We start from the raw sequence: 13,155 nt of genomic DNA on the forward strand, positions 1-13,155 counted from the left end.
CTCTCATTTTGTCTTTCCCAGGTTTGAAATCCGCAACGGCAACAGCCTCCATTTGTTCCGTGTGAAAGAGGAAGATGAAGGGACGTATACCTGCACATCGGAGAACAGTGTGGGCAAGACGGAGGCCTCTGCCATGCTGCAGGTCCACGGTAAGAAACACGTCCTACATATTGCATATGCACACACACACACACACACACACACACACACATTGGCATGTGTACAAAAAGATCAAGTTCATGCATAAAGGCACATGGCAACAGAATTATGCCAATGCCGGTTCCCATTTCATGACCAATGCTCTGGGTTTTTGGATCAGTGAATCTTTGCGAGTCCCTGTCCAGCGGTGCTGCCAGGAGCTTCTGCTAAACCGTATGGATTACGCCATTTGACAGATGTTGGGTCGATGTGTGCTTTAACTCACTCCTGGAGAGCAGTCCCAGTATTAATAAGACATGACTCCCTCCCTCTCTCTTCCTGTCGCTTTCATCCTCTCGCCTCTTCGCTTTCTCTCTGCCCTTTTTCTTTCTCTGCGTGTGTCTTGTTTTAAATAGTCTCAGACGACTTTATCCACAAATGCTTGTATCGGTGCAAATGAAATTCATTCTGCTGCTGCTTCTCCTTTTTTTCTCTCTCTCTTTTCCTTGCTATCACCGGTTTTGTTTTGTATAGCTCAGCATTTCAGATATCTCATACATTTTCCATCTCTCTCCATCCTGTTTCAAACCCTCTCATTCCAGTCGGACATTTCCGTAAGTTCATATTTCATCACATTTTTCACAACAAAATTATAAATACATTTGGTTTTTGCTTAGTTATTTCTAATATAATGCTCTGGTTTATATGGTATTTTTTTAATGGTTGTAAAACACCAACAAATGCATAGGAGTGTAAATAGGTTCCTCCATTAGGCACTGAGTTGTTGACATGCCTGTTGCTGCACTCGGGCATTAAGTCAGCCTCAAAGACAGTGACGTGATGGACAGCAGATTAAAGACTCTTATCAGACACACGCATCTGCTTTGTGGAGATGAGTGTCAGGATAGTGTGACACCATGTAAAACCCTCCCTCCCGACTTTGTTTGTTTGCAGCTGTAGTGAGTCACAATGCAGCTTCAAGCTCTTTGACATTGACTTGGTCTCCTTTTTTTAGAAGTAAAGACATTGCTGACCCTTTAAGAATTAAGCTATTGTTGTATTATTAGAATATTTTCTGGTGGAATACATGTCCTTTTTCAGACTGAATAATAATACATTATTAGAATTACATTGGAACGAACTTCAGTATTTTAGAATTGATCTTCCATGACATTTGGGGATTCATACGAGATAGGGTTGTGTTCCTCTAGAGCTGCAGAATAAATTGTTCTTCTATTACTCGTCAACTTTCAAATTACAAAATTATGTATTTTTCTTTTTATATTTATGAGAATTATTTAGATATTGTCCAGTGAGATAAGTGAACTCAGACATTCAAATGCAGGTGTTTAACGATCTGATAATCATCGTCATAAAATCCCAAACCAGCAGAGAAGCAGTGAATCAAAGACATATAATAATTCCCACTTTAGGCACCATTCTTTGTTAATATCTCCCCAAATGAAAAATACCTTCTTTCCCAAACAGTATATATGTAGCTTATTCATGTGAAGCTATTTCACACCAGCTGATTTCTAACTTGCAACTAAACTACCTGCATAAAACCGATAACACAAAATGTATCGCATGATCCAATTTATAATATCATCATTACAATTCCATTCAACAATCATAAAATACCTAAATAGATGATACCTATCTAATGCTATAAGTTATTTGACCATTATTAACACATTTGGAGTTATTTAAGCATTACAGAATCTCAAGAAAAGAAAATTCACACGTCACAACACAGCTAACTCCGATCCTGTGGGTGTGGATATATGCGCTCCACAGAGATTTGTAGAGGAAGCTTCCTGGCTGGAGAAGCTTCTTATGCGATGGGCAGCATGAGCTCTTATTCAGACGGGAGGTAGAAGGTGGTGGTCCGTGTAACTCTACAGAGGGTGAGATGAGGTGGCGAACACAATAATCTGACCCAGGCTGGGAATTTGGACGGAGCTCTGCCCAGACTTGCCGCCAAATAATAAAGTAAATGTCATGTGAACACAGGCGCCTACCGCCTTGATGATTTGTTATTTCTCAGAGGACACCGAGGTGATGTGTCTCATTAGAGATGACAGGGTGCTGGAGAGTAATGGATCAAAAAGCTCGGCAGGTTAAAGAGGCAACTCTTAAATCTTTGCATGTTCGGAGCTGGCGAGTGCTTCATCGATACGGATCAGGCTTCCAAGTAGAACTGGGAAGTAACCAAGTACATTTTCTCAGTTCAGTTTCCAACCTGTCAATACGAAGAACGCAATATTTACTTCTGACATTTCAGATGTTTATGAGTTGTCAACACTTCCACCAAAGAGTGATTCCCCCTCTAAACGATTCAGATAGTTTCTGAAAGGTGAATTTATCCAAGGCCCAAAGAGTTAAAATGATCAGTAATTCACAAAAGCAAACCGAGGTTGAGCAAAAGGTCCAAGCATGTATTCAATGTTTTCCTCAATGTCTACCTCATTAACCTTTCTCGAGACCCCTTAGAAGTGTAATGTGTGCTACACCTCTTTCCCTCCTCCAGTGCCACCTCAGATTGCCACGAAGCCCCGAGACCAGATTGCCAGCCAAGGGAGGAGCGTCACCTTCCAATGCGGCACCACAGGAAACCCTCCACCTGCCATCTTCTGGCAGAAGGAGGGCAGCCAGGTAGGGGGCTGCTGCAGGGAAGAGATCCTCGCCTGCTTAATATTGCAGCACCATCCTGCACAGTCAAGTCCTGTGTATGAATACATGTGTTCTCCAACAAGCCGCAGGTTGTTAATTAAGTGTGGTTTCGGAAGATTTTTTTTGACCCATCCTGTATTCATTCTTTAAATATCCACCAGCACAGTTTCACTTTGTCTTTGTTTTCGAAGGCACACCACAACATGAACGTGTTTTGTCTTACTTTCTCTGACGCTTCTTTTTCGTGAGTCACACTTGTGAAGATACTTTTTCCCGAAGACAAATTGGCAAGAGGCAAACAAGAGAGTGTAGCACATTTGCATTTGGCTCGGAGATGAGAGTGGAGTGTTGGAAAGCGTCGCCGTGGTGTGTTGGGGAGAAATGTTTCTCCCGCTTGTGACCGCTGTGTAACCGTGTCGTGACGAGGGTGAAGCGGGAGTAGAAATGAAGGAAGGAGAGGTGGCAGGACGTAAACCGCTACTTCAGGACAAACACTGTCCTCTTTCCACATTTTACCAAATACCCTGTTGCTCAACAGCAGCTGGGATCAGAGACTTGGAGGAGCAGCATCACATGTTTTCAGGAGCTTGTCGGAGAGCCGGCAGGAAGTTCAGCCATTTATTTTGAGACTATAATCTGCAGGATGGTTAAGGCGTGTCGTGGCTGTATTTGGAGCTATTTGGGGGGATTATTTGTCGCCTTATAACATCGGGCCCACCACCAAAGTCTAAGCCTCTTAATTAAAAGAATGACATGTATGACTGAACGGGTTAATGGATTCATTCTCCGTTGTTCACATTCTTCTCTTACAGAAAAAAGCAGAATGGGACAGATATCGAATGTCTGTTGGTGGCCATTATCGTCCCCAAAAAACACACAACCACCTCTTCCACTTCGTTTGAGCCACGCTCGTATCGGTCCACCTTCTTGTTTCAGGCTGAAATATTGATCTACTACGACAGTTTTCCTCTTTTGCCACCATTAGGTTGACAGTTGTGGGGAAATATCTCAACCGCTGCTAATTGGGCACAGCGGCCGCCGCCCATTTGTCCATGAAGTGGTGCAGAGATATTACGTTCAGAAGAGAAGTATAAAATGAATGCAAAACAGTCATCAGCCATCTTTACCTTCGCATTTAAAATGCGGAAGGTTATGTTTTGATCGCCATTTATTTATTTATTTGTTTGCGTGTTATTCGCTTAAGTAAAAAAGTATTAAACCGAATCGCATGAAATTTGGTGGGATGATTGGTTATTATCCGGGGACCATTTGATTAGATTTTGGGAACGATCTGGTCAAAGGTCAAGGTCATGAAAAGGTCAACATCTTCTTGAATTGCATGAAATTTGGTGGGATGATTGGTTATTATCCGGAGACCATTTGCTTAGATTTTGGGATCGATCGGGTCAAAGGTCAAGGTCATGAAAAGGTCAACATCTTCTTTTTACCATAGCGCGGTCAATTTTTATCCAATTGGTATTCAACTAATGCCAAAATGTTCATAACTCAATGCCCAATCTTGTGATATGCGAAGGTATGCGCTCTACCGAGTGCCCGTTCTAGTTGTTTTAGGTTTGAGCATGCGCGGATTGAGGAGATGACGTCGTCATTTCCAAACGCTAGATACAAAGTGTTTTGAAAGAATATCTGTTGCAGTGACCTGAAAATCAATTTGAAAATATCGGTTTTAAATATGCATTTCCTGTTCTGCTGTGTGTTTAGATGTTGCTGTTCCCCGGCCAGCCACCACTACAGTCTGGTCGTTACTCTGTCTCCATGAGTGGAGAACTGACCATCACTGATGTCCACCCCGAGGACTCTGGTTTCTACATCTGCCAGGCCATCAGTGTGGCAGGAAGTGTGTTGACCAAGGCTCTGCTGGAGGTGGAGGGAGGTGAGACCTCAGTTCACAAAGTTGGGTTTAAACCAGGGGGAGGTATATTCTTTATTCTGTACTATCAGCTAATGAGGAGAAAATATATGAATTTCTAAGTAGGTGCATAACAATAAAGTTCATAAAGACCAAGAAAGGACACGGTTATAGACCTCATGCTGGATGAGCAATGGAGTTCAGGTGTAACTTTCATCCTCAGGCTGCTTGTAAGCACCAGATTTAAGCATTTATATTTGCATGCAGACTATTATTTTCTGCCCACGAAGCATCGAATGTATTTTCCCCCTTTGCCCACTAATTGCTGGCAACTTTATAATCTTATTTTCTCTGTGCCTTCACTATGCCTTCCAAGTATGTTTTCTCCAGCGCATGGCGAACCAGAAGAGAGACATAATGTTCTGCCTCCTCTCCCTTCAACCCGTTAGGTCCTTCAGGTCGTGTCCCACCTATTATTCTCCAAGGTCCGGCCAATCAGACGGTGTCTCGGGGTGCAATGGTGCGGCTGCACTGTTGCGTAAATGGAGGGCACTCAGTCAAGATTTCATGGGAGAAGGATGGAGAGAGTCTTCTGGGAAACAAACCTCGACTGGTCTTGATGGAAAATGGCACGTTGCAAATCACAGACATAAAGGTGTGTGTGTGTGTGTGACGTGGGGGTCATTTATTGGAAAGGGCTTAAAAGGGATAAGTGTAGCTGTTAAACTGAAGGAAAAGCTGACTGCATGTTTGATGGAAACTACAACAAAAAACCTCACAGAATACTGCGAATCTTCCCGTCTGATCTCTGGCCTTCTTTCACTTTCTCTGCAGCCCATGTGGTAACAGATTTTTCCCCTTTTCATCACTTATTCTGTTTTCGTTTGTAAAATAAAGTGGAGCTGAGTTTCAAAGACCAATCTCTCTAAGGAAAAGCGTATCTCTCCGGCGCAATTATGTGCTCATGCGGTGTGTAATTGTAATGTTAATGAAGCTGCTTGTTTTTGTAAACGCTAATGCATTCTGCATTGATAAAAGAGCGGTCAGCAGCTCCTTTGTGCTATAACCCCACCTGGAGGTCAGCGAGTGCACGCAGGATGGAAGCAGCATCGTTTTCGTTAATTGACTGGCGATAGATGAATAATTGTCTGACCGGCTTTTAATTGCATCTCCTGCCCCGCCTATGCGTATTCACTGCCTCTCTCGTCCTCTTTCTCATCTATGGTGCTCAGCAAACTTGAAACATTAAGGTTAGGTCCAGTGCACCATGGAGGCTGGGGAAATCTGCCATGCCAATTTGCTCAATGGAACAGAAGGGATGCATAAGTGTGGCATCAAGGGGATGACAAGGGGGAAAGAAGGAGAGAGGGAATGGAGATGACGAGTGAGGGACGAAACGTATTTACCCTGCTGATGCCCCGAGCCGCCATCAATATTTTAGCAACCGGTGAAGTCATCTAAAGAAGTTCACATGGCCACATGCGGTGCTGTCGGTCAGCCAGAGGTCAACACTGCGGCGGATGATCTCATCTGGTCTGATGATGGTTCCAGCAGACTGGCTCTCAGCCAGGACGGGGCTGGGGCGAACACCGGGAGTCACGAAGCATGACAGCATATACAGCTCTTCATGTAAACAGGAGCACCTCAGGGTTTGTCGCGATGGAGCTTGATGAGCTGCTGAGACTCAGATGAAGAATCCTGGTACAAGTTTAAAATGCATGGTTTACATTTTATAAGAATAATGATGGCAAGCTACCAGACAGCAGTGGTTCAAGAGGATTTCAGATCCTTTCGGTAGCAGAAGCAGCTCTGAGTTTGTTGGTGTCTCATTGTCGGGATGTCATCACCTTTTTATGCTTTGGGTGTCTTCACTCTTCTGCTCTCACCAACGTCAGGCAGCCGCTTGCACCAAACAGCAGACAGACAAATTAAGGATCTATCTGGTGAACATAGTGGAGCATTTATCAGCCAAAGAGACAGATATTTCCCTCCGTGGAGACCAAAATCAGAGCTAAAACAAGAGTGATTATTATAGACTTGCATTCATCAGGTGGCAGAAACAGGACTCCAAATGAATGTTAATCTTTATGGATTTGTAATTAGGTAACTTTGTAAGCGAACACATTTTCCAAATTAACGTCATGAGGTGATGACATTGTTTCCGCTGCCCCCTAAAACATTCATTTTGACAGGTCCCTTATTTCCAAATAACTTCCCAAAAATTGTTTCTCCATAATAACATAATTCTTTGTTGAAAACGTATTTAATGTGGATGTTATAAAGACACTATGTGTAATGTACACTGGTAACATAAAGCTTTCCCTACTTAACTTGCATGATTTTGTATAAATACAAGTATTGTGTTTTTTAAATCATTAACCTGTAAGCATCATGTTAATGCTGTCGCTACATTATACTACTTAAAAATAAATCTGTAAAGTAACTATATCTGTTAGATAGTATTGTAAAATATGTCGTATTTCCTTCTCGGGGATTAGCATAACGCTTTGCATGATATGGAAGTACTTCAAATTCTATGCAGAAAGCACAATACTTGAGTACATGTATACTTTTCTGCAAGGCAGATTGAGAATATATTTATTTAGCGATTTTTGAACCGAGCATTCTTTCAGCCATCAAAATAGATTCAAACCATCATTTTACAACATTTAAATACTGCTTGCAGTATTTGTTCTCTTTTCTTTTCTTCCCGACTTCGATCTGAAATGTTTACTGTTCAACAGGACGCAGACTCGGGGATGTACACGTGCGAGGTATCCAGCGCCACGGGGGAGTCGAGCTGGAGCGGGATGTTGACTGTCAGAGGTACAGAGAAACTCTGTTTCTGTTACACTTCACACTCGGTAACTCTCAAGCGACGCCTCCGCGCTCAAGAAACGACACATGCTGTGCATAAGAGCATAAGAGCCACGACCGGGACAAACCCACTTGAGTTTAAGCAGCGATATTAATCAGAATCGATCTCTTGTTGTGGTCTAACGGTGCCGTGTCCCTGTTTGTGTGACAGAAGATGGAGTTTCCTCTGGATCCAGAGCTTCTGAGTTCATCCAGCTTCCGGGGCCTCCGCAGAAGCCGTTAGTGACGGAGGTGACCAAAAACACCGTCACCCTCACGTGGCAGTCCAACCCTCACGAGGGGGGGGCCGCTGTCACCTCCTACATCATCGAGGCCTTCAGGTGATGCAGGATGAACACTGTCACGCTTTTTTAAGACAATGTACATGATTATATTTTTTAGAGATTTTTGTCTTTGTAAATCCAGCTTCACTATAAAGCGACTGCAGTGCGTCAGTTTAGCGTAGCGTGCAGACTGGAAACGGGGAGCCTTCTTCATACAAAACAATTCCACCAAGCGGCATCTCTAAACCTCAATAATTAACGTGTTATATCTTGTTTGTTTAATTCATAATGTAAAAATGTTTACGGGGAATTAAGTACCAGGATCTGTAACTATCTCAACGCCATTTCTTGTTTTAATAGCACTGTTTCACCCGAATGAGGTTGTCTTCATTAAGAGTCATTAGAGTTTGAACATGACTCGTCTCTGCCGGAGGGAGAGACGGTTCTGTTAGGTGACACTCACTGCATCAGTGTTTAGCCGCGTGGCAATCCCGAGGAGAACCAGAGCAGCTCCAACAACCGACGAGAGGCTTTAGCGAGACGGACAGTGAGTGAAAGAAGAGACAATTACTGCAGTGGTCGGCCCGACGGCTCTGTCCCGTCCTGGGGCAAAGGAAGGAGGGGATGCCAGCCCAGATGGGCAGTTCACTCATTGCAGAAGCAAGCGAGAGGACACACACACACACACTCACACTCAATCACTTAGTGTGGCAGACTTGCTCGCAGAGCTAATTATTATTTTATTTTTAAATAATAGAATGGATGTCTATTTAAATGTGAACAATAGTTTCTCTGGAGAACATTCGGTGGGAAAGGTGGCAGAGAAATAACCACTAACGATGGGGACATGCTGTGTTCTTCTTGTTGTAATTACCTCGCCATTTTGCCCTCCGCGGAGTTGAAAGAAATGTGAAAATTGTGCTCATGCTGTTTGATAGTCACCCATCTCAAGTCGTTATCCAAGACAAAAATGGGATTATTTCTACCTTCTCACATCTGAGAGTTGGCTAACTTCTATGTTTAATTCCTTTGAACTAACAAGAAAATTGCCACCTTGAATTTGTAAATGTATATATATATAATTTTTAACTAATATTTAAAAGAAAAGAGTTGCATTCTTTATCTAAACTAATTGATGTCAATACATTAAGATACCACACTTTGTTTTCTTATAATCATCAACATATTTATGTTTTACATCTTGATAAAAGTAACTAGTTGTAGCATGACAGCTACATATGTAATCTACTGGATATGTCAATGACTTTCTTCTAAATAATGATCAAATTCAGTCTTTTAATCGGATAATAGTGCTACAGTTAAACCATTATCACAAGAAAGATTTTAAGAAATGTTTTTATTTCCTGTCCTTCAGCCAATCAGTGGGCAGCACCTGGCAAACGGTGGCGGACCAGGTGAAGCAGGAGAGGCACACGGTTGTGGAACTCTTCCCCAACACCGTTTATCTCTTCATCGTCAGAGCGGTCAACTCTTATGGCCTCAGTGACCCCAGCCCGATCTCTGAGCCCGTCAGGACGCAGGGTACGTTATATAAGCAAAAACTCATCTTTTCCTGATTACTCTGTGTAATAAGAGACCTATTGTACACTCCTGATTTCAGTTTAGATTTCTAATATCAAATAAATCAGCGATACTGAGGCACCAGAATAATGAGCAACATGGTTTAGAAGTTGAATTTCATCAAAAAGCGTAGCTTTTTTTGGGACTTAATAGTTGCTATTCAGCCGTTGGGTTTTTTTTTTGACCTGGACTGACTGCATTTCGTTGTGGTTTCAGACGGCAGTCCGACCGACCCGGCCGTGGACCACAGACAGGTGCAGAGAGAGTTAGGAGAGGTGTCTGTCTACCTGCAGAAGCCTGTGGTTCTCTCTCCTACCAGCGCCAGGATTTCTTGGACTGTGAGTTGAATACTTGGCTGATGAAAAACTCTACTTTTCAAAGTCTGCTTTCAGAGTGAGGAGGACGTGCTAATCTGCACACATCAACTTCAAAACCTCCCTCAAACGTCACGTGACACCAACAGATTAACTTGAAGTACAAACGCAACTCGTTCTGCTTTTCATTCCTGATGTAAATGTGAAACTGTGTTCTCAGGTCGCCCTTCAATCTCGCTACGTTCAGGGTTATCGAATATTTTACCGGACTATCGGCAGCTCCTGGTTATTCCAGGATGTGAAGGCCACATCTGATCACAGCATCATTTTAGTAGATCTGTACAGCAGTACACAGTACGAGGTCAAGATACGACCTTACTTCAATGAGTTGCAGGGACATGACGGCCTGATGGTTCTTCTGCGCATGCCAGAGGAAGGTAAGGAACGCTTATCAATAACCTTGTCAATGGCATAGGACTGTAATTATCAAGTAAAGCTGAGGAACTATTAGAGTAACAGTTGATATAACTGCCCTTACAATAATAACAGGTCAGCTGAGCATGCATAAATGGGACATTGAGAAAAAAGTTTCTACATTTTTCAATTCAGTTTATTTTGTATAGCACAATATCACAAATTATGAATTTGCCTCAGAGGGCTTTACAATCTGTACACAGAGACATCCCTGCCCTTTGACCTCACATCGGATCAGGAAAAACTCCCAAAAAATAGAAGAAAAAAAACTTTCACAGGGAAAAAAGGGCAACAGAGGAGGATCCCTCTCCAGGATGGACAAAATCAATAGATGTCACGTGTACAGAAGGAATCATTACAGAGTTACAACACATTCAATGAGTATGACAGAGTGTATGAGCAACTAGTAGTAGACATGGACCACAATCCAGATTTACACAATACATGAAACGGAAGGAGGTAAAGAGGGGGGGCGGCATCAGCAGGGCCATGGTATCAGACCCAGCCAGGTCCGATGGACCCTATGAGACGTTACAAAGACTCCGGGGAGGAAGCAGAGTTAGTGATGTGCAATGGAGAGATGTAAATCCATCCATAAGGAGATAGAGAAGAGGAGAGAGGTGCTCAGTGTATCCTAAACGTCCCCCAGCAGCCTATAAGCCGATAGCAGCATCTCTAGGGGCTGGACCAGGTGAACCTGATTCAGCCCGTAAACTATAAGACCATCAAAGAGGAAAGTCTTCAGTCTCCTCTACATGAGGTGACTGTGTCTGCCTCTCGGACTGAAGGTGGAAGCTGGATCCATTAAAGAGGAGCTTGATATCTAAAGGCTCTGGCTCCCATCCTACTACTCCAACGATAAATTAATGATGGATTCATTATTAATTGGATTTAAACCGAGCCTTTCTTTCCGAGACAAATTCTGTAGTTCTTTCAAGGAACCCCTTCGACATAATTAGAAAATTATCAGTAGATTATGCACCTGTAAAATCGAGTTCTACCATAAAACGGATATCAATTAAAAAATATATTAAAGTGATTTTCCTTATCTCCTTCTGCAGTGTTGAGTGCACCACCACAGGCTGTTTCAGTGGTTCAGCTCACCAACAGCTCCAGTATCAGCGTGTCCTGGGAGCCTCCGCCTCATAATACTCAGAGCGGCCTCATTCGAGAATACAAGGTGAGACTCCGACTTTTTTACAGAGTTTTTTGAGAGCCTGAGGACGAAGAGTTCCGTATGCTGTCGGGAGTGTAAAGCAAGAGGCAAATGTGTGATATCAGGCCGGTTGTAATTAATGTCATGTTTTAACATTCATAGCTTCTATTAAAGTTGTTGAATGAAGCTTCCAACGTCTGTCGTCATATTCTATAGTCATCACCGAAGATATTTAACTAAATCCATGAACAAAATCTTCAATTTGAATGAAGTGATTAACTAAATTGTTTCGTTAGTCTTTTGAATATAATCAACTTTCGATATGACTTTTCACTTTTGTCAACATAAATACATGTAGGGGCAGACTGAGGCTCTGGCTGTGTGTGTTCGTGTGTGTGTGTGTGTGTGTTTGTTTCAGAGAGTAACGGAAAGGGGGGCAGGGGCCGTAACACGCAATATTTCTGTAAGTTATTAATAACCTACTCTAAAAAGTTATTTAGTCACCAACTCTAACAGAATGAGAAAGACATGCAAAAACAAAAAAAGCTGTGCAGCCTTTAAATGTCAACGTTAAGCTTCCAACTACTCAGTCCAGCCTTAATTTGAATAAAATGGACTCGACTGCAGCAGCTGTCACCGTATCTGTCTTAATGTCTGACGCACTTACTACTTACTCAGTGTCGTCCAAATTTGCTGTTTCGATACTTTACTCTAAAAAGAATCACTGATTTTAATGAACAATTAGTAATTACTCATCCTCTTATCTGCTGCCAGGACACGCACTGCTGCGATGAGAGGGACTAAATGTGGTCATCAGATTGAAGACTGACTGTCCCTGTCATCTGTTTGTTCCGTGAGAAAACATGGCGCTCTGATTATCTGTCTCTTAGTCGGAGCACAACACTGATTACTAATCATCTGCCTGCTATTCGAACAAAGAAAAAAAATGAACTTGACGTTTTATTGTTTCGATTTATTCGTCCCATCTGTGTCGCCGTGTTTGATCATGAAATACCAGATCATTTTGTGTGTGAAAGGCAAGGATCACACGTAATCCCCTTCAGCATTACATCTTCTGAAGCCGCACACGATGTTTTGTACAAGCCTCTCTGGGGCTCGAATGTTAACGATCCAATGTTCAATTTGCAGAACAGTGTAACGGGATACATTCTCATCACAAAGACTTGATTGATTCAAAAGTTGATTCCTTCTACAATATGCAGATTATACGAATAGAACATTACAGAGAAGTGCTGTACTGAGGAAAATATTTAAATTTTAGTTTACTGTATTTATTAGTGGGTAGGTTCTTGATAAATATTTTAGCTACAGAACAAACTGTATGCTATTTTTCTAAATGCATGATCAATTGTTGTTTAGTTTGGCCAACAGTGTACAAAGTAGTTAAATTAGCTGAACCTCGTTTAGCTGCAACATCAAAACCAGACTAACATTCTGCGTGAGTTCTCTTATTTTGAAACATGAAATACATTGTGCTGTTGATTTTGTATCGTATGTTTAAAGCAAAACAACAACAAAAGTTGAAATTATAAGCAGTAAAATGCTAAAATGATTTCAATTTGATACACTCTGCACTACTTGGTCTCGTATGACGACAGTCAGTTGACTGATGCACATTAGCCAAAACACCTTTAAAACAAGTTGTAATTAGTTGTTTATTAACTATCTGGTAAGCAACGAGTTCAGCACTAAATAAACAATTATAATTTATAATAATAATTTGTAAAACTGTTTGAAAAAATAACTTTAAAGGAATGCTCCACCCAAAAAATTAGCATTTGTCTATTA

General features: G+C 42.0%; 1 protein-coding gene across 5 annotated transcripts in view; it reads left to right on the forward strand.

The window, feature by feature from the left end:
* The window catches only part of LOC130210484 (roundabout homolog 2-like), a 57,013-nt gene that overhangs the window by 33,491 nt on the left and 10,367 nt on the right, over positions 1 to 13,155 (forward strand). For all 5 annotated transcript variants that reach the window (XM_056440837.1, XM_056440840.1, XM_056440839.1 and 2 more), the window contains 10 exons: positions 22 to 149; positions 2,669 to 2,793; positions 4,534 to 4,705; positions 5,131 to 5,336; positions 7,426 to 7,507; positions 7,710 to 7,878; positions 9,197 to 9,363; positions 9,619 to 9,740; positions 9,937 to 10,153; positions 11,252 to 11,370. In XM_056440837.1, coding sequence (XP_056296812.1) covers positions 22 to 149; positions 2,669 to 2,793; positions 4,534 to 4,705; positions 5,131 to 5,336; positions 7,426 to 7,507; positions 7,710 to 7,878; positions 9,197 to 9,363; positions 9,619 to 9,740; positions 9,937 to 10,153; positions 11,252 to 11,370 — 1,507 coding nt within the window. The remainder of the gene's footprint in view (positions 1 to 21; positions 150 to 2,668; positions 2,794 to 4,533; positions 4,706 to 5,130; positions 5,337 to 7,425; positions 7,508 to 7,709; positions 7,879 to 9,196; positions 9,364 to 9,618; positions 9,741 to 9,936; positions 10,154 to 11,251; positions 11,371 to 13,155) is intronic.

Source organism: Pseudoliparis swirei, chromosome 20, assembly GCF_029220125.1.
Source record: "Pseudoliparis swirei isolate HS2019 ecotype Mariana Trench chromosome 20, NWPU_hadal_v1, whole genome shotgun sequence".
Taxonomy (NCBI): domain Eukaryota; kingdom Metazoa; phylum Chordata; class Actinopteri; order Perciformes; family Liparidae; genus Pseudoliparis; species Pseudoliparis swirei.